Raw genomic sequence first — 21276 nt, 5'->3', positions numbered from 1 at the left:
TCAAAAAGTTCGGTGATGATCTAATGTTCAGTATTAGGCAATCGGGTAAACAAACATTATGGCTTTATAGTCAAGTGGCTTATGGTAGGAATCGTAACCAACTGGTCCAAAGCACCGAACTCGGCAGACAGATTCTTATGACCCTAAGATCTAAGCCACCTGACTATTGGAATATCGGGGATGGCCTATCCTGGAATTTTCTTAATGAAACTTTTTGTGTACTTTAACCTTTGTCAGTACGGCATGAGACCGGATTTCACTTGGAGATCGATGAGTTGAACTCAAAAGTCGATCGTCTTTACTTATTTGTACTTTCATATTCATATTGTACCTTTTCATCACCAGCAGCAGCTCTGCATCGTATTCTGTCAACATCTAACCCCATATTCCCACGCGTGCAAATTACTCAGTCAAAAAGGTTTGGTATAACGCTAACATTGCGGTACCCTCTGATTACAAACATTAGATTTGAACCGACCCCGAAGGCTCGATGGTCTATTGGAAAAGACGTCTGTACTATAAGCAGGAGTTCATGGGTTCGAGTCCCTCAACTTGTTTTTCTCGTATGCCCTCGGATAGCACTGTGGTGAAGGGCCAAACCCAATCAGTGTACGTAAGGACTAGGAACAAGATTTAATTTATCCTACCTCTATGGTGAAAACAGCCGGCAGCTCTTCGTACTCCACTCGCACCAACTTGGCAGCTCTCTGCGCGATAGCCTGGTTGTCAGCTACTATCACCCCGATCACCTGACCTACACAATTCACCTGGTGGAAAAAAAGAGTCCTTAAAAGTTTGTACTGAATCGGCAGTAGTAAGGTATGTTTTAAGAAATAGAAACAAATCGAAAAAAAACTATTTTGTGTAAAATTACATTTTCATGAGTGGGCACCGAGTGAAAAGAAATCACTTCCGATGGCTGCCGTATAGTTGACGATTACAAGACCAAAGAAAAAATAATGACATTTTCAAAACGAAATAGCTGAGATATTTTATTAAAGAAAGGGAAAACAATTTTGGCGGGGGGATAACCTATAAAGAGAGTTCTGTAGGCCTATGCTAACTCAACCCACATCACTTACATTCTTAGTTGACTGTTAGTGTTTTAAACAAATCGATGTGAATGATTTGAACATGCTGTCTTTATCTCCGTTCCAAACGCAGACTATCATCACTTTCCGAAGTACATTGGAACGCCGCTACAACTAACATCGCGGGATTCACAGAAAATGTTCGTAATAGCGATCGTTCGGTAAGCCCTATAGAAAATGAACAGCCAGTACCCTCTTTGAGCAATTGTGAACTGGCATTTCTCACATCCCGCGGCCGCACGAGGAGTCGTTACAAAACTCAGAAATGTGTGGTTTTCCCTTTTATTCCTTAGTGAAATAATAGCCATCTATGCTCTTCAACATTTAAACATGATGTAGGCCTAACCATATTTCATTTGACATTCGGGAATTAAAAGTTGCACAAATAACCCGGTGGATTTTTTGTTAGTCTGTTGACTTTTTTCCAACAGCAATGTTCGGTACGTTTTGTACATTAAAACCGGGATCCAAGGATGATGTTCGGTATAGCCAAATGTTCGTTAAAGTGGTGTTCGGTATAGCGGCATTCTACTGTACAAAGTAACACACCTCACACTTCACAGCACTTTTAATAATGAGGGGAAGTGCTTGTGGACTGGGATTTGTCAACATCACAAATATGTAATGAACAAACGAAGCTCACCGTTTTATCTGCATACAGGACATCGTCATACACTGGTGACGATCCTAGCAAGTTATTACCGGGCACATCGTCGGCATTCACGTACGCGTGGACGCCATTCAGTGCTAGAGCTACCGTGGTATCGACAGACCTAACGTAAAGCAGAGATAGAGAAGTTAAAAAAAGTGCTCTAACATCCAGCATCGCTTCCAAAATTTTTGTATTTCTATTAAAATAGAAATTACTTGGAGTAGGGTATGCAAATTACTTGAAAATGTTCACAGTTACTGGCCAATAACATGTACATATTCCTTTGGTATTTTGAACAACCTACTTTTTTTTATTCACCCTGTCACAAACTTTAATGTCTTAAAATGGGATCGTGAACAGACCTAAAAATTACATGACTTGTGACTTTTGATTACCCGATGGGAATGAAAAACAAATATACTCACAGAATATTAGCGTGTGCTTTCCTGCTCATGACCAATGCAAGGTACAGCTCACCTATTTCAGAAAATGAAGACATAAGAATCCTGAAAGATTCTCATAGCCAAATTTTCCGCATGCATGCGTTGGGGCTCGGAACTAGTTGAATGCAATAGACCATAAATTAAACGAATGCATTGTAAAAGGAAACTGCCAACACTGGGTATGGTAGAGTGGTGATACGATGGTGCGGAGTTTGATGATGCAAATACTACCCTTGACTTCTCTCTGTTATTTACTTAAGAGCAACCTGTACATCTTTTGAGAGAAAAATTGCATTGTGGTTTTTCTGTGTTGTACTGTCAATCTCTTACAATATCCCTTTTACCAATGGTAGCAAAACATTTCAATATGCTGTTACATATAACAAGGTAAAATTATTGAAAGTTACTTTCTACTGAACAATTATACAGTTCGTTTATGTGTTCTAAGAATACACAAAACGTGTGATTCTCACGCACTGCTACTCACTCGCTATCCGATTGTTACGTCAAATCTACTTTCTCGCAAATATACTTACGGCCCATACTGGGAACTATATTTTTTAACAGGACATAATGTTTTTCTCCACTAATAAACAGCAATTATTTTCTGTATCGAAACGGCACAAAATATAACGAAAATCTGCGATGCAAGAGAAATCAGGATCTATAGAATCAAGTGTAGGCCTAGCTCAAAACCCTTCGAACTTCAGAATAGTATCTCCAAAATACATATTCTGTAATTTTTTTTAGATACATATATTGTGTATGGTTGTTTAAAATGGGTAAATGTCGTCGTATACCTTTAATAGGCGGCATATCGTCCACATATATAGCTTCTCCTGTGGCCTGTTTGAAGGCAGATTGATGGGTCAAAGGTCGACCAACTGCGTCTGAATCAGGTTGACCCGATGGTACCTCCAGGTGACGTGAGAAATAACATTAACTGATTTGTTTTTTTTTCTCCTGATGACTCGAAAAAGAGTGATAATTGTAATGCATTCTATCCTGGCCTGCAATTATAAGTCTTTTTTTATCAGAGTCGGTGAATGTCTGTCAGTCTCTGTGTGTTTCCCGTTTTGTTCGTTTAAAATCGGATAAATATGTTATTCCACGCAAGCTACGGTTGTGGTGGCTTCTATTATTTTATTTTGCTTTTTAGTGTGGCAAATCGTGAATGGCAAATACCTTTTCTTCTGTTGAATTGATTTGGTAGCGTGTCATGTCTGCTTATGGTTTTCTTTGTGACGCACAAGAAAGTAGTGTACTTGCGAGACTATGGGGAGCATGAACAACTAGAACCATTGTATTGCTTCGTGCTTGAACAAAGTGGTTATTCCAAAGAAACCTCTGCGTAGATTTTGGGTAGAAATCGAAGGGAAAACACGGGAAATACTTATGACAAATGTTCAGACCTTGTTTTTATATCAAGGTCGAAATGATGAGATTCGCTTCACCTGGGTCTGTGTCTTGTTGAATGTTGTCGGATCAAATTACCTGATACAACTGAACACCTCGAGCTGAGTTCTTATGGTAGGGCTGATTGGCTGACTTGTAGGAAGGTGGAACGGCTGAGCCACTAATAATGCCAGGCTGACAAAGATTTAAAACGAATAACCAATAACAATCGGCGCAATGTTTGCGGTCACACTCCCAAGATATAATCTTGAGTGATGTTTAAAGAGAATATTCAATATTTGCTTTTGCATTAATTTTCAGAAATGGATGGCTTTGGGGTTAGTATTTTACAGCAAATATTGTTACACTGACTTGTTTGAAGTTTCGTGTTCGTAGATGCTGGAAAACCAGGAAAAGCAATAATGTACCTGTAGTCTGGTTCCCTGACCCCACTTAAGATGAAATGGAGCAATTTATAGTCGTCGGGAAATTGTCAGGTCAGGGAACCAGTCTAGCTAGATTGCACCCGTTCACGGCGTCTAAACAATTGCAAACAAAATGTGGACTGAATTTATTTGGTAAATTGGAGGCAGTAGTTGAAAAAAGTCAGGTTTTTCCAACGCTGGTCGACCGACCAGCGTTGGAAATTGATACAACAATACCACTTTTCTTGAAAACGACAACACACCTGGTGCCACGATTTTACAGGATGCTTTAGACTGTCATTCACTAACAGTCCAGGAAGGTATTTCATAATAATTCGATAGTTTTGTTTTTCAATGTTTGCAAATGTTTTATATTCCCTTTAGGACAATGGTTCGGAGGTCCTGAAGAAGATCAGATCATACTGACTGAAACGTCGAATGATAAACATTCTTAACAACTTTCTCAAAAGAGATTTAGACATCATTGTCAGCCTTCCTTATTTCACTCCACACAAAAAAAACACCAAAAAAACCACATAGATTGGTTAAACATAGTTGATAAAATATGGTAAAAACGATGAAACGAGAAATCGATGTGCACATGTCACGTGTTAAAGATTTTAAATGGATGGGGCGTCACAAATGTTTAAATTGTTGAAAGTAAATGGTATTGCCAAGATAATACATTGCCGTGAACTAAAAATAAATAAAATAAGTTCAAATTAACGCAGCCTACACAAGACAACAGATTGGGAAGGGGGAGCAATGTGGTCCCTTTCCCCTTTTCCCTCAAAATCACCTGTTCGAGTCTAAGTTGCTCCAGGACAGCGAGGTAGAACTTGAAGAAGAAGCTGAGGGTGAGTGATTGCCGATAGGGCTCCATACCGCCTGGGGCACCGGGCGATAGAGGTAGATCCTCGAGCAGAAAGGAGGCCATGGCCTCCACTAAACCATCACTCCAACACCTTGTGGGAAAGATGGTTGAAATCTCGGCTAAATCTAGTACATTGTAACCTTGTGACAAATTATGTACTTGGTGTTCTAACGTTAAACGTGTATTACGTGTTTTCACTATCACATCCACTTTTTTTGGATTTGCAAACGATCCTGTACCATGCAGGGGGAGAGCAGCTATAGTGGTATCGTACTGCACTGGCTTCTCCTAGGTTTCTTATAAGGCTTCCAATAGCCACGCTGCTCATTAATTTTGAAGAATCTTTAACCGGTCTCAGTAGAAAAAAGGGGGAAACAGAGAAAGGCAAGCCTAGTTAGCAGACTTATATGACTCGTGACTCGGACTCGAGTCCGACTCGAGCCCCATTTTTTCTTCATGAATTGGACTTGAATGACAAATGACTCGGACTCGGACTCGACCTGTGTGACTCGGGACTCGACCAAATTTACCACAAATCACCTATTTTGTCAACAATATCATTACAAATATATTTTGATTTGGGAAATCGAAACATGAACCCCAGCGTCCACATTTGATCTTGCGTAAATGCAAGCTTCATAGAGTTCGGTACCAGATTATTCCCTTCCTGACACTGGGGCCGTGCCTTATTTGACATGTTAGTCATGCATTTCCAGTTCATTAAATTAGAGAAAAGCTGTGAAAAAAATTGAAGTATTCACACTATGAATGTTGTAAGTTAGCAGTATGGCCTACCTCAAAATTGAATTCCAATATACACTGTATATTATAGGGGACTCGTGACTCGGACTCGGACTCGACATTTGTGACTCGTGACTCGGATCGGACTCGACCTGCATCACTCGGACTCGGACTCGGGAGAAGTGACTCGGACTCGGACTCGATGTTAGGTGACTCGAATACAAGTCTGCCAGATGGTCCGAGAGTGCAAACAATCTCTTCAATTACTTCAGAGAAGTTCCGATATTCCCTGGGAGTACTTTCGTGCATCTGATGTACACAAATGACCGTATTTAGCCCATATCGTATGGGTCATCCCATACGATAGAACTGCCCGGCTCCCTTCACCAGCCTACTGGCAAGCTAAGTCACAAGTGACAGTCGGTGAGTCAGCAAGTAAGTCAGTCAGGAAGTCAGATATACAAAGAGGACACTAGGTTGGCACCGTCTGTGGCCAGCAATGAATTTACTAACGATGTAACCACTGCCTACCTTCCCGTTATGTTCTTCATTGTCTTCGTAGCCAGGACTGTTGTTGGCGCCATGCCACCGTAAGAAAGGCTGCAATCCTGTACTTCATTAGTACCAGGCTTCAAGACTACTCTCATACCAGCATTGACTATGGCGATATCATCCTCGCGACGTGGAGATTGCTTGTAGCCGTAGAAGTACTCGTTCTATGTGGAGTGTAAGATCACCGGATCCTTGGTTATTGATCAAGAGTTGTAATCGAGTCTCCCATAACTCAATCGCAAGTCACATCACAAGACCATTGTCACTAGTAACGAGAGACGAGCCGTGACAGCGAATGGCCTTGTCGCTTCGCCAACTTGCCATTTGAGACTGGATTAAGATGGGATTACTCGTGACAGACCTGTGACTGACCTGTAACTGACTTGTGATTGACTTGGGAGTGATTTTACGATTGGCCTACGATTGACTTGTGATTGACTAGATTACAATTTTCATTGTTGTAAATTATTTTTTGGTTTTAGGTATCCTGCTGTTAAGATAAGATTTCGTTTTGTTTTATTATAAACAAGGACCAATTCACTGCTGCTCGTTGGTAACAATCGGAATTGCCTGTGTTTTGAGTGAATCGGGTGCACGGACTAAAACCTGTAATTTATATCACTCGAACTTGAATCGAGTGCAGGAAAACACAACGAATGTGTTAGGCGAGGAACCACACAGAGCGATCACGGACAACACTTTAATCAGGTTCAATTTTGTGTCAAGAAGGCGTTCAACTACCCGAGGTACAATGCAGAGTGATTGTTGGAAACTTTAAATTTCATCTAAGATATTGGGGAATTATGACTGGCCAACAAATATGTTGCCTGAGTTGATTCATTTTTTTAAAAGAAAATACATCATAAGTAATCAAAGATTTTAGTATATTCTTCTTTGTTTTACCTCACACGTGAAGGGGACATTGATAGCCAAGATTATCTCGTCTGTCTTGATAACATTCTTCCTATATCCGGTGAAGAAATTGCCGTCCATGCTCACAGTACGTTTACCTGATTGATGTACCAAATCAACCAACCATTTAGCGATCTTTTGATTTGATTTGATTTATTCGTAAATTCCACACAATGATGATTCGGATTTAATATCTTCTACATCATATGACATGCCCTATACCTGTTTTTACATAAAATCTGAACTAAGAAAGGTGTTTTGAAGGCATTGGTGGACATGTAATATTTATTAAGTATAAATTCATGACATATTTTTCTTCCACAAAAGAAAAGAAGAAAAGTCACAACAAATCAACCAATTTCCAAAGTCATGCGTAATTGTCAAATTGTCCATAAATTTCTCACCTGATTTTGAAACAAGTTCAATGGTACAGACGGCTGCCATAAACAACGGATTGAGGTCAGAAATAGGACTGCTTGTTGCTATGTTACCACCGATGGTCTGAAAGACATTTAAAAATCTTCCTTCATCAGTTCGAAGTGTAATAAGATCTAGCGAGCTTACATTTGCCATAGAACAGGACTTCTCTGAAAAAAAGCTATAAAAATGTGCCCCCTTCGTATCTCTGGTAGAAAATGTCCATTAATTAAAAACACACTTTCACTATCGTGGTTTCTGAGACACGATTATAACTAGCTGAAAACCAAACGTTGCTTTCCACACGAATTGCGTTCAATTTGTATCCAACTGAACGTGTACATACCAGGGAGTATGGCTTGACTGCGTTACTCTCTAAATTCCAAAAAGTGAAAATTCTCTCCATTCGAGTGAAGATTCACTCCCACAGTCGGAAACTAGGGACTAGACGTTGAAGAGTGAAATTTCTTCAATCGTTAAGATCGAGCTTCACTTGAGCTTCGATTGAAGTGGCTCTTTTTTTTTCAGACTATTTCAATCGAAAATGAGAGTGATTTTCACTCTAAAACGTCTAATCCCTAATTTCACTCTTTGGAATTTACAGAGTAACCCTTGCATAGGCTTAAGCGCAAGGAGGCTCAAGATTAGTGAAGTGTCCTTCATTTACACTGTAAATGAAGGACACTTACAGACTGGTATGTGTTTTTTACCACGAGGATGCGTGAAGTCCATTCACTCGACGTCGGAGAATAGGGTTTAATTTTACTTACCGCCACATTTCTGATCTGATGTCCAGCAAACCAGCGCAGCATCTCCACAATGGCCGCAAAGACACGCGTCTTATGCTCTGCAAGGAAATAAATGTATTCAAACTGTAGTCTCTGGTTAAATTTAACCATTCATACCAAATATTTCATTTTGGTGAACACCAACAAAGCAATGTTTTCTGGGTCTGTGTATCCGTGGAACATTGATGAAAAATCTGACATCTGAAGCATACCTGGTTCTTTCTGTATGATTTCCTTCAAGTGATCACTGACTGACGTCAGAGACACGGCGGCGCCAATTCTAACTCCAGAGGGCGTCCTCTCGACGCTAGTCAGCTCAGGGATGTGAGTGGGATCAACGAGAACAGGATAGTGTTGATTCTTAAACTTCACTTCAACACCTTCATTACATTAAAACAAAACAAATTGAGTACTGCAATCTATAAAATCACGAATAGTAAAAGAAATGTGTTGATTTTCTCATTCATATTATGATTTATAGATGCCTTTGTATTTAAGCTCCTTGAAAGCAAAGTTATTGTGTTTAGTGACTTTTTTTTTAAAGCCATCTTACTTTAGCTACCTGGGTTTTTTTTTTCATCTCAAGAAACCAACAGATGATCTACACATCTTGAGATTCAGTGCACGTTTAACCTGGTTTCTTATCTATAAGGCCCTATCAAAGGTTAGAGGTACATGTTATGGTATGTTTCCTTGAGCTTTCAAAGGAAAGATTTGTTTTACCAGTATCTTGCTGGGGTAAATAGTTGCGCGTGCGCACGAAGCGTACCCGAGTAGTGTACGTTGCATTCCTACCATAACATATGGCCGCGTCCGCATTATTTGGCAACAACCCAACCTCGTTCCCCTCGGGCAGGATCTTGCTGCGCCATGTTGTTTCACATCATGCCTTGCGCGATCTTATAGAGTCGAGGCTGGCTACAACCATAATTATCAATGTCTATGGGAAGTGACTTCAACCCATTCCATAGGCACATTAGTTCTTGCAGACTTGATTTATTTGTGGAAGAGAATGACTGTCACCAGTTTTAATACTTTAGTCACCCGGTTAAGTCCTCGGAAGGGAAATATTGAACATCATCACTAACCAACTTCCGAGTTGCCAGCAACGATTTTCGCCTTTGGATTGGTAGCCTTCAGTTCCAGCAGCTGCTGCAGTGTGACGGGACGAAACCAGGCCACCCGAACCCCAACAAACGTCCGGGGTCTGGAGTCCATCTCGTACAAATTGATCTAGAGAATTAGCATGATGTTCATCATTATTTTCAGCAAACCAACACATTTCCTCGGAAAATTGCAGCTTTTAATGACACCTGTTTTTTTCCTCAGTAATCACGGTCTTTTCCTTCGTTTTCTCCGAAGACAGCAATAAATTAAACAGTGCGGCACCAAAGGCACTGGTCAACACACATTGAGTTATTTCATGGACAATCCTTTTACGACATTCAACTGAAATTTGGTATTTTCAAAACTGATACTTCCTAACTTACCATGAGCTCGGGAGGGAAGATGGGTTCTTGGGAAGGGTCAAAGGGCATGAACTTGCTTGCATCAAACAGTGTTGTCAATACCTATTTAAAAACCGGAAATTTTTTTTTTCTATTTACTCTCATCTTTTCCTTGACTTCGCGCTATTTCTTGAGAACCATGTCCAAGCTTTTACTGCTAACATCAGATACACAAAATTATCCTATGTATTGTGTGCAACTTGGAACATTTTTTGCAGACCAAAGTGTTTCATTTTGAACAGCTTATACATTCTTTTTCAGAACTCATTGATCCAATCACTGTTACAATGATTGTGTTTTATTAAACTGTATAAATGTAGGTCTACTATTCAAATGAGAGAATTAAAGACGATCCTTGAACTCATAAGCTTCACATACTTCGAAGTTAAGTTCTAGAACTGAAAACAAAAATATATAAAACATCCTGTTGATACTTACACCTTCCTCTTGTACACTGATGCCATTGGGAATGTTCTTACAACATGTAGTGTTGGTTCCTCCACAGCATCCATCCTATATTTAAGGGAAAAAAATGAACGTTTTTGCAATGATTCTATATAGCATTCACCATGGTCCTCTTGCGCACATCCGCATTCTACCTGATCTTAAGGTTTTAAAATTCTCTTTCCATTTTTCAGGACGTAGTGCCCCTTTAAAGATAAATTCGTTATCAAGCCTGCGCTCGTGGAACACGGAAACTGTAGTGCGTCTGTGTCCCACATACCACTCGGCCTTCGGCCTCGTGGTGTGTGGAAAAACTAATAGTGCGTGCGGTACGTACGGTGTGATACGCTTGTATCGTTGGTACCCACGCTATTTTTACTGTGTTTTCACACATGAGTGGGAGCAGCGAACTAGCAGACGATCAGCTGTTTCGAGCACGTGACATGCATGTGAGTTGCTGTTAGGTTGTCATGATTGTTGTGTTAAGTGCCGTTTGTTTCGGGATTTTTACATCAAAATACATTGAAAGAATCCAAGACAGCGGTAAAACAAAACAATTGTTGACTGCTGTGATTTGGGATATGACGTTTTGAACACCCTCGGGGCGCATAGCACCATAGCTGCGCCTCGGGTAATATGCGCCCCTCGCGGGTTCAAAACGTCATATCCCGCATCAAAGCAGTCATTTGTTACATACATGTAGTAGTTAAGCAGCAACCTGCTATCATTATTTTCATTAGCTTTCAATACGGCAGCTTCTGTACACAAAATAATGTGCATGGAAACCATTCAGAACGTAAGGCTCTTTGGTGTCGAGAGTTTCAATTTTCAAGAGGATACTTCTTACTTTTCAGGCATTATAGGCAATTTTCTTCATTTATAGTGAATGAGGGCTTCTCGATATTTATGGTTAGCAATCAGTCGCACGACGAGGTGACGTATCATGTTCACGAAGTCCATAGACGATACGTCACCTCGTGGTGCACCCGTTATAATAAGAGTTAGTTCTACTATTTAAAGTTATCCAAGCAAACAGATGAAAAGACAGGTTTTAATAGAAAAAAAAGGAGCAAACCTTGGTGAATGTCTTGTAGCCTTGTAAGATGGGTCTGTAGCCCGTACAACGACACAGATTGCCCTCAAAAGCGCTCTCAATCTCCTCCATAGTAGGTTGTAATATGTTTCTCAGCAGAGTGTACATTGACATGACAATACCAGGAGTACAGAAACCACATTGGGAACCGTGGGCCTTGGCAAGGCGCTCCTAAAGGAAGGACAGTTTACGTTAAACGTACAACGTGTTTGGTGTCTTAATTCTGGTTCTATTGGTTTATATTCTTGGTGTGATCTTTAGTCTTTGCTTCGTCTAGTTTTGGATTCAAGTGTTTTCTCTTACGGTTCCTAACTTCAAAGTTTGGTGTTTGGCTTTGGCCTTCTCTGTTTAGTTTTTGGCAGTTGGTCATTGGTTTTGGTCAGAAGATCGTTTAGATCTTAGACATGGGCATTATGTCTAAATGTGTCCTAGTTCCTGGTTCCTGAGTTATGGGTCCTGTGCTCAGTGTCCAGGCTTACTGGGTCTGGGTCCAAGATCCTGGGTGACTGGGTCCTGGGTGACTGAATCCTGGGTCCAAGGTCCTGGTTCTTGGGTGAATTGGCCTTGGATCTTGGTTCCTGGTTCCTAGATCCTGGGTCCTGGGGCCTAGGTTCAGAGTCCAGGACTAGGTACTGGATCCTTGGTCCAGGGTGACTTGGTCCTGGGTGATGGGTCCTGGGTGCTTGGTCCTAGATCCTGAATCCTAATTGGTCCTAGGGTGTAGGTCCCCGGTCTTTGGGTATATGCCAAGGATTTTTGGAAATCGTTCTTGGGTCCTAGATCCTTGGCACTAAGTTCTGGGACCTGGGTCCGTGACCCTTAAGCCTGTGTCCTCGGTCCTGGGTCCTACCTCCTGGCTGAAGGTCCTTGGCCCATATTCCTTGTTCCTGGGTCAATCGATCCTTAATCACGGCTGCTATGTTCCAGGTCTAGATTTAATGGGTCAAGGGTCCTTCGTCCTGAATCTTAGGTCATATGTCTTAGGTTCCGGGTCCAGCGCCCCTGAACTTGTGAATCATGGGTCAAAGGTCCTGGGTCAAATATTCCTTGCCCTTGTTCCTAATCCCTTTGTCCTACGCATTTAGTCCTGTGTTTTGTGTCCTGTGTTTTGGATCCTTGAACCTGGACCTTGATCCTGGGTCCTTTGCCCTTGATTCTGGGTCTATAGTCATACAACTTGGTCGAGAGTCCTTCACCATTGTTCCCTTGACCCTTGTCCTAAGTTGTTGGTCCTACCTCCTGTGTCCATGGTCTCAGGTCTTGGGTCTTAGACTGAGCCTCTAGGGTTGTGGGTCTTTGGTAACTATACAAGTTCCTGAGTCCTGGGTCTTGGGTCCTTGGTCTGTTGATATGTTCCGTGGTCCTTGGTCGTTCGTCCTTAGCTCTTGGTCCAGGTTTTGTCGTGGGTCCTGGGTGATAGGTGAAGGCCCTTGTCTTGGGTTCTGGGTCTTGGGTTCTGGGACCTTGGTCCTTGTTCATATGTCTCTTGTCCTGGGTGCTGGGTTCTTTGCCCTTGATCCTGAGTCTCGGGTCAAAGGTCTTGGGTCCTGGAGCAAAGGTCAATGCACCGAGTTTTTGTGTGTTTTGGTGCCAGAGTTACTTGGCAAAGGATCCTTGGTCCTGGCTCCCGGATCCTTGGCCCTTGATCCTGTATCCTGAGTGCTACCTCCTGGGTGAAGGCTCCTTGGCCGTTGTCCCCGGTTCCTGGGACCCAGGTTGTTGGTTGTGGCTACAGGCTTCTTGGTCATTTGTGACTGAGTCCCTGGTCCAGTGTCTGTGTAAGGGTACTATGCCAGTGGTCTTTGGTCCTGGTTTCTTGAGTTCTGGGTTTTAGGTTCAATGTGTTTCTGGCTTTGATCCTAGGTCCTCTGTCCGAAGTCGTTTGACCTTGGTTCTTGGTCAAAGAGTTTTGTCCTGGGTTGTATGCATTGGTCCGTGGTCTTAGGTCCTGGTTCATTGTTTTTGGGTCCTTGGTCCTGGGTCCTGGGTTCTGCGTTCTGGGTCCTGGTTCCTAGATCATGGGTTTGGTACCCGCTCCTGGGTCCAGGTTCTTGGCAATTGGGTGGTGTGTCCTATGTCTTGAGTCCTTTGTCTCTGGTTTAGGGTCATTGCATTGAGTCCCTGGTCTTAGGTCTTGAGTCTTTGGTGTTTTGAACTAGATCTTCGGACAGGCAACATAGTCTCGATCCCTAGAACCAAAACAGCGGTCTTATTTTTCTTGATCAAGGCATTTCAGTGTGATCAATGTCATCTGCTAAAGCTAAAACTAAATGTCTTGATACTGCTGTTTCGTTGAACAGACGTGTTTAGTGTTGCTACCAGGCATACTTATAAAAAAAATCAAAAACATAGCTTTTAGGAATGTTTTGGCACATCCCTTCAAAACACAATAAAAATCCTTGCATATTATCAAATCCAGTACGTAATATTTGTATTCGTGATCTTCAACTCAAACTATTTAGGACACTACTCGGCCGCGGAACATACCTGTACTGGATGGAGTCTGGTCGTGGTGCTGCCGATCCCTTCCACAGTTGTGACGGCCATACCGTGCACAGAACAGATGGGGGTCAGGCAGGCATTCACTGCAATGTGACTATCAAAAAAACCCATACAAATCTATATCTGAAATGTAATAAAACTGTGCCACAATCGTCGTTTAAAATGCTGTAAATAACAGTTAATGACCCCGAAACGAAACGATCCTGCATTGTGCCATATAGGTACTTAATGCTTTTGGTCCAAATGGTACGGTCTACCTACTTACGTGTACATCTGCCTGATGGGGTAACCAAGTGCACAGAGTAACAATAGGGACAACCGACCCCACAAGTCAGTCTTTAGAAATCTAGGTTCCCTTCTCTAGAGAAACCCGAGCCACGAAGTTGGAGAATTTAATAGTAACAGAGGAACAAAAAGAGTAAAAGGCCTTCCCTACAGGTATGTTCTGAAGGCTATGTCCGACGGTATGTGGGTGCGAACCCTTCAATTCAATTCAATATAACATTTATTTATATACAACCATAAACAAAATACAATTCATATAGCATGTACAATAAAGGAAAATAAATATAAATTGTGTCTTGGAAAAACAAATAATTAAAATTGTAAATGAAAAAGCAATTAATTCAAGCCATAATAAGCCTAAGCTTGTCAATGGCAGGTTGGAACATTGGGCTTGTGTTCTTGGGCAAGACACTTAACTACCATGGCCTATAAAAATTAGAGTATAAAATGGTACCATTGGAGATAGAAAGCAGACTCGCTAGCTGCCAAAACAGAAAAAATTGATGCCATGTCCTCATAATGGTGACCAAGCTAAGGTTGATAAAATGTAAAGCGCTCTGAGAAATTGGGTATGAAGCCATATAAGCAATGCATCATCACTATCAATTAGACAAACCGCGCACATTATTATATTGCAGTTTACATTCGACGAATCTATGAAACAGAGCCCTTTTGATGATTATTGACTTACATGATGAAACTGTACAGGGTGAGTCAAAAAAAAAACGAAACCCAAATGTTGGGACCATTGTTTTAGTGAAGTTCTGCATGTAGCGCTTTCAAAATCTGAGATATGAAAGCCCCATTTATAAGCTTTCTTTTAGTACAAAATTAATTCAAATCACTTTGAAACAATGAAAGAATTTTAAACACAACCACCGTTTTAAGGTTCTGTCCACGGATCACAAAAAGTTCAGTGTTCTTTCAGCAAAACGAAAACAAATCACATAGGGATGTGTGTGAATTGTTTTCGTTTTGCTGAAAGAACGCACACCTTTTGTATGATAAGTGGACAGAACTTTAAAACGGTGGTTTGTGTTTAAAATTACGTAACTTGAAAAGTACATGAGTGATTTGAATGATTTTTGTACTAAAAGAAAGCTTATGGATTGGGCTTTTATATCCTAGATTTTGTAAGTGCTACATGCAGAACTTCAATAGAACAATAGTTCCGATATTTGGGTTTCGGGTTTTTTTAATCACTCTGTACTTGAACACATCCAAACAAAAATCTCTCACCTGATAGTTTTGTCCTTGGATGAGTATTTGGACACCATGACGGTACATGCCCCACAACCTCCTTCCCCACATCCTAGCTTACTACCAGTCAGGCGTACTTAATTCTATGTGTTAAGGACACTGCAATAGCTCTCGTCATTTCAACTTACAGTTCTCGTCATTTCAACTTACAGTTTCCAACTTATTAAGCTATAGTATTGCTGGGTCCACATAAGATCGATTTGCATTCAATCGTTGACTCGTAACAAGAGGAAAATAGCGTCCACGATAGGATGAACGTCAACGGTTGGAGGTCGTGTACGATTTGTTGGTCCGTCAAACTTTGTTTGTTTTTGTTGTTTTTTAATGTGCGGTTTGAGGAGAATAAGCTCAAAACATCTTAGATTCACTCAAACAAAGACATGCATCTTTAATGATTCCCGAGGATTAGGTTCTTTTTTGAGATCACTTCCTTCTTTCACTTTTCTTCTTACGGATTCACTTTTCGTAGTATATAGCAAACGATACGGTCGATACTTTTGTTTATTTCATTTTGATGGATTTTTTTCAAGTCCCTTTTTAATAGTATTTTGACCATTAACAACGGCGCCTCAGTTTTCCGTTCGTGATCTTCAAACTCGCCTAAACCTTGAATTCGATTAGGAGAGTACGTAAGCGTCTCGACGCACACGTAATATAGTTGCAGACCACTTTAGTGGTCATGTTTACAAAATGTTTATCAGAAAAGCGTACAACTATTTGCAGTCTTGTTCAAAGGATACATTTGGTGCGGAGGTATGTCAGCAACGTCAGTGCAGGATCAACGTCAGGATCCAAGACCTGGAAATATGTTTACTCGATATGAGTGGGGCAGGGTTTGAACCTGCGTCCTCCGGATTGCCGTTCCGGTGCTCTACCAACTGAGCTACCCAGCCCTATATAAACCCGTGTATACCATGTAGCCAAGGATCACGCCCAAAGTCACGCTGTTATAGCAACATTAGCAACATGTGAAATAGAAAAAGGGGCTCAGTCAGAGAGGATAAGACATTGACAAAATGGGGAATCGCCAACATACTCTCTAAATTCCAAAGAGTGAAAAATTCACTCCATTCGAGCGAAAATTCACTCCCACAGTCGGAAACTAGGGACTAGACGTTTTAGAGTGAAATTTCTTTCATCGTATAAAGATCGAGTTTTTACTCGAGCTTCAACCGAAGAGGTTCTTTTTCTGACTATTTCAATCGAAAATGAGAGTGATTTTCACTCTAAAACGTCTAGTCCCTAATTTCACTCTTTGGAATTTAGAGAGTAGGGCTGGATAGTTCAGTTGGCAGAGCACCGGAACGGCAATCCGGAGGACCCAGGTTCAAACCCTGCTCCACTCATATCGAGTAAACATATTTCCAGGTCCTTGATCCTGACGATATGAGTGGAGCAGGGTTTGAACCTGCGTCCTCTGGATTGCCGTTCCGGTGCTCTGCCAACTGAACTATCCAGCCCTATGTTCGCGGTTCCCCATTTTGTCAATGTCTTATCCTGTCTGTCTGAGCCCCTTTTTCTATTTCACATGTTGCTAATGTTGCTAAAAGCCTGACTTTGGGCGTGATCCCTGGCTACATGGTATACACGGGTTTGTGACTAGCGCCCCTGTAACAAGGGCATAGTCAATATGGGAAACCGCCATCACAGGGCTAGATAGCTCAGTTGGTAGAGCACCGAAACGGCAATCAGGAGGTGACAGGTTCAGACCCCGCTCAGACTCCGCTCAACTTTGTTTCTTCGATCAACTTTTAAAAATTATTGTAATGCACACAGTATAGTTAATTTCTCTGTGCGGTTTACTAGATAATTTACTTAGTTACAGGTAGCATCCAAGGGTCATGCAGTAGACTTTTAATTGGAATTGTTTGTTCAGGGATTACTAATGTGATGGAGCAACAGTTATAAGAGTTTGGTTTACAACTGGTTAGGGGCCTTGTCATCGATAATTATTGGCAACTAATTCATGCAAAAGAATACTTGTTAATTGATGCACATCTTGTACATTGGGTATTTGTTTTCCGATTACGCATCTGACAGCTTATGAGCTATTTTCAATTAGCTACGTTTTGGGGTACATATTTGTACAGAAAAGTCGTCAGTGCTTGGCCCTGACATCACGGCTTTAAAAATCGTGTTAAAATACTCTTTTGACGAAAAACAAACTTTATCAAAAATCGTGCCGAATATTATACTACACGAATGAGGAATGGATAGTTTCCAAAAAGCAAGTTTATTATAAAATCTATAAAATGGCTCCTTCATTAATATCGACACATGGTACCTGCCCCTCTCCCCCCCACCCGTATATTTGATATTACGGAGCCAAAGTGTCCGAAGAAAAAAAAAAGTGTCTACATTTCAGCACGGACGGACAGGCACGTGCCTTTGGCAAGGAATCCCCCCTCCCCAATAAAAATGGCCTTGCTACGCTCCTGCACGACGCAAAGCCTTCGCAACCGTAAGGCTGTAATAAGCGGTAGTGGTGGCGAATGGCCAAAATGTACAAGCTAGGCCGGGTCGAATTCCAATAAAGTCTCGTATAAGGTTAAACCACTTGAAAAGTCATAGGTTATTAATTAAATGAACATTAGGCCTAAATCGTAAAAAAATCTTCCAATGAAGAAACAGTTTATAGGGATTACCTTAGTACCGTTGCAATAAAACAGGAGTGTATCACTGTCAGTTTTCACTGCCAGGTTGTCCATTATTGTATCAGTCGTCAAAGAGGTCAAAGCACGAAGCACACGAACCATCGGTACCGATGGTTTGTGTGTAAACCAGAATGAGCCAATAAGAAAACAGCGCCGATGGCCTGTGCACCGACAGATAGAGCATACAATCACCGGCGGCCGTCGCCGGGCCCAGTGCCTTTGCACAATAGCCAAATTGCACAGTATTTGGTCAAAGGGCTGCTGTGTAACCACTCTTTGACCATCACCCTTTGGTCAAGGTCAAAGACTCAATGGCAGATAAGAGTTTTGGTAGTTGTGGCCATCAGATTATTAAGTTAAGTTTCCCCTGTAGGTTAGATAGTACATGTCGTTGACCATTAGTTTTTAAAGTGATGTTTCTCCTGAAGTTTGATAGTATTGGCCATACTGATTTAAAACGTTATTATTGAGGAAACTGACCTTACCTATTTCTTTTACATTGTTTGTTTATTATGATGTTTGAATAAACACTTTCACATATTTTGGCAAAGTGATCAGACGTACTCACAACAGTCTTCTCTTTTTGTTTGCCCAATAGAAATAACGTTACCACATGACAGCTGGGTAACATATCAATGAGTCAAAAATATACAAGTACGTACTGTATAAAGAGTGTGCGTTTTGGGGGGTGTCGAAACGTTACACTTAGGACTCCTGGATGTATGCCTGCTGTGTGGATGTCCTTATTGGATGTCCTTATTGTGTGCCACCATGTGGATCTAAAGTGGCGTCTGTGAAGTATTTCAAGGGTATATATATTTGATATGGCTCTTAAGCACCTTGAAGAGTTCTGAGCATTGTTTCTTTTTGGAAGAGGGGGGGGGGGGTGTTCATCATTGGTGTTTACCACCCAGTTTGACGCGAGGTCGAATTAGCGCTGGGCAGGTTACGGATGAGCGACCCGGTACTCGTGATCAGTGACCCATGATTTAAATCAAGGTTGATGACCAGGCTCCTTTTTTTATACTGCTGGATGAGTTGTTTCCAGATGTCGTTCATTTGGAATCCGATTTTTTTCAGAACTAATTCTTCGAAGAAAAGATAACTTTCAATATGGTGTGTTACCCAAGGGCGGATCAAAAGTGTGGGGGGGGGGGGCGGCGGTGCCAACCGGGGGCCATGTCCCTTCGCTCCCCCCCCCCTAAAAAGTGACGTACGTCGCAATAAAGGTAGGCATTGCATACACCACAATCTTTTCCTCAAAACTCTGTGAGACCAATTTTTGCCCCCCCCCCCCCATTTGTGTTTTGCATCCGCTCTTGTAGTACCCGCAATCTTGATATACTTTAATTACGTATTTGTCTGCTGATCGGCAACACTCGAACCAGGCGTAGCCAGCTGGGAAAGGGGGTATCTGACATGTTGTGCGATAGTGAATGGTCGTAAGATTTCATCTTTCGAAGGGGGCGCTGTCTCAAAACCGACGATTATGCACACAAACGGCCAACATATGGTGCTTTTCAGGGCGATACATATGCGAAATTCAGTAAAAGGCACCCAAAACGGTAAATGCCACAAAAAGGGCACCACTTCTTCTTTTTTTAACTGTCACTTGTTCCGAAAAAAAGGCCACTTCTTAAACAAAAGGGCACTCTTTACAAATTATTTGGGGGGGGGGGGTAAGCCCGTTGAAAAAAGGGTATTTGAATGGAGAAAGGCATGAAACACAAAGTATCTGACCCCTAAAGCACAAGTCAATTCGAGCTAAAATATTCGTTAAGGGTTGTCGGAACATAGGGCTGTCTGAATTTAAATGGCATTTAAAATTTTTAAAAAGGCATTGGTGCATCAACTTATTGACATTTATATGGGACAATTTTATACTGTCGGGAAACAGAAAGATCATCCAAAGATGTTGATTATTTGATTATAGTAATTTACTTCAGAAAGGCAACTTTTCGGACTGTCGGGCATGAAGGTATACTTAAAAAGCGGCCGTCTGTCATTGTAAAATTACATTTGTATTAAGTACTGGGAAGAAGATGAGAAAAACAACCAAGCCCACAAAAAAAAACGGTTTTAGGGAATCTTGGATGAACGTGTCCTTCCCCTCATGCATCGATAAGCATTTGAAAGCCCATTGAATTTGAGCGGCGGGGCGATAAATACCAGTCAACCTTATGACTTAGACATGATCTAGTGGTCTATTTACCAACGGGCCATGACGGGGGAGGTTAGGGGGATGGTTTACAGAAACGGACCAATCAGCCACTTGTGGGCCTTTCATAAAATCTTTGCTGGCCAATCAGACAATGTGTCTGTACCACCTCTTCGTGATGTGAAAGATGAGGCCAGCATTGGCACCAGTTAATATCACAGGGAGGCAAGGACACAGGGCAGTATATGGGATAAGGCCGTTATAAGGCGGCTTGGATTTTCATTTCTTAATAGTTACTTAGGATATCAAATCGGATATTTACGACTGATCTATGCTGACGGATGAAAGTGTCAAACAGGGGAGATGGCTTTGCATCCCAGGTCTCCACTACTGCTCTTCCAGATCATTTTGTTTCTCTCTGCAGTTTTCGCAGGTAAAGTAATTTTTTCAGTACTTTTCCAGTAGTTCTTAGATATGGTAACGGTGATAAGCAGCTGTCACTTGTATGTTTATTGCCAATCACTAGCACGTGTGGTCTAGCGGTGGAGCACAGGCAGCATATTAGTCTGGCCCAATCGCTAAAGAAAGAGAGATGGGCACTCCGTTCCCTGTAAACATAGATTCGGCATCTTACTTTCGCGTTAATTTCTTCTTCTTTTTATTTATTCATTTCTGGTAATGTAACCAAAAATTCCTCAAAAGCGCCATATATGGGCACTGTATAGATCGCAAGCCTGAAGTAACATGTAGAAAGAAGATAGTGAAAAAGAATGACAGTTTCAGAGGTGGGAGGTAAAATCCCATAAGAATATTTTGGGGAGAACCCACGGAATCAGGTAAGGTATTACACATTTGTGTGTTGGGGGGTGTTAGGCCTAAGGAATGTGGAATGTCCCAAGCAAAACAAGAAGACTATACACTACAAAAACTGTGTTTGAAAATTAAACACTTTTCTAAAAACTTTCTTGCTATCAGTTTGTAAACATGTTTGAGTATAGGTTTTTAAAAACATTATTCGTTCGAATTTACCGATTCGTTTAATGAAATTCTGTCGTCCTGCAGCAACATAACTTTAATGAACT

The 21276-nt window shown here is 41.4% G+C and overlaps 2 protein-coding genes and 1 non-coding gene across 3 annotated transcripts in view; 1 reads left to right on the top strand and 2 right to left on the bottom strand.

Moving 5' to 3' along the window:
* Nucleotides 1–18203, bottom strand: part of LOC119719791 (xanthine dehydrogenase/oxidase-like) — a 28607-nt gene extending 10404 nt beyond the window's left edge. Inside the window, exons 1-19 of the mRNA XM_038189285.1 lie at nucleotides 18028–18203; nucleotides 16123–16180; nucleotides 15362–15458; nucleotides 13823–13931; nucleotides 11318–11506; nucleotides 10237–10311; nucleotides 9781–9861; nucleotides 9379–9523; nucleotides 8503–8670; nucleotides 8273–8349; nucleotides 7490–7586; nucleotides 7077–7183; nucleotides 6153–6337; nucleotides 4806–4971; nucleotides 3681–3776; nucleotides 2987–3101; nucleotides 2169–2220; nucleotides 1735–1864; nucleotides 648–767 (exon numbers count right to left, since the gene is read on the bottom strand). Of these exons, the coding sequence (XP_038045213.1) occupies nucleotides 648–767; nucleotides 1735–1864; nucleotides 2169–2220; nucleotides 2987–3101; nucleotides 3681–3776; nucleotides 4806–4971; nucleotides 6153–6337; nucleotides 7077–7183; nucleotides 7490–7586; nucleotides 8273–8349; nucleotides 8503–8670; nucleotides 9379–9523; nucleotides 9781–9861; nucleotides 10237–10311; nucleotides 11318–11506; nucleotides 13823–13931; nucleotides 15362–15458; nucleotides 16123–16180; nucleotides 18028–18138 (2178 nt within the window). The 5' untranslated portion in view covers nucleotides 18139–18203. The remainder of the gene's footprint in view (nucleotides 1–647; nucleotides 768–1734; nucleotides 1865–2168; nucleotides 2221–2986; nucleotides 3102–3680; nucleotides 3777–4805; nucleotides 4972–6152; nucleotides 6338–7076; nucleotides 7184–7489; nucleotides 7587–8272; nucleotides 8350–8502; nucleotides 8671–9378; nucleotides 9524–9780; nucleotides 9862–10236; nucleotides 10312–11317; nucleotides 11507–13822; nucleotides 13932–15361; nucleotides 15459–16122; nucleotides 16181–18027) is intronic.
* Nucleotides 16203–16275, bottom strand: Trnaa-ggc. The gene has a single exon. It is a non-coding gene; the product is annotated as a tRNA-Ala (tRNA).
* A 2177-nt stretch (nucleotides 18204–20380) lies between the features above and the next one.
* The window catches only part of LOC119721491 (mucin-17-like), a 32296-nt gene continuing 31400 nt past the window's right edge, over nucleotides 20381–21276 (top strand). The window contains exon 1 of the mRNA XM_038191569.1: nucleotides 20381–20627. Within this exon, the coding sequence (XP_038047497.1) occupies nucleotides 20558–20627 (70 nt within the window). The 5' untranslated portion in view covers nucleotides 20381–20557. The remainder of the gene's footprint in view (nucleotides 20628–21276) is intronic.

This window comes from Patiria miniata, unplaced genomic scaffold, assembly GCF_015706575.1.
Source record: "Patiria miniata isolate m_02_andy unplaced genomic scaffold, ASM1570657v1 HiC_scaffold_13, whole genome shotgun sequence".
NCBI lineage: Eukaryota > Metazoa > Echinodermata > Asteroidea > Valvatida > Asterinidae > Patiria > Patiria miniata.
Note: the sequence above shows the minus strand (reverse complement) of the source record. Positions and strands in the feature narration are given on the sequence as shown.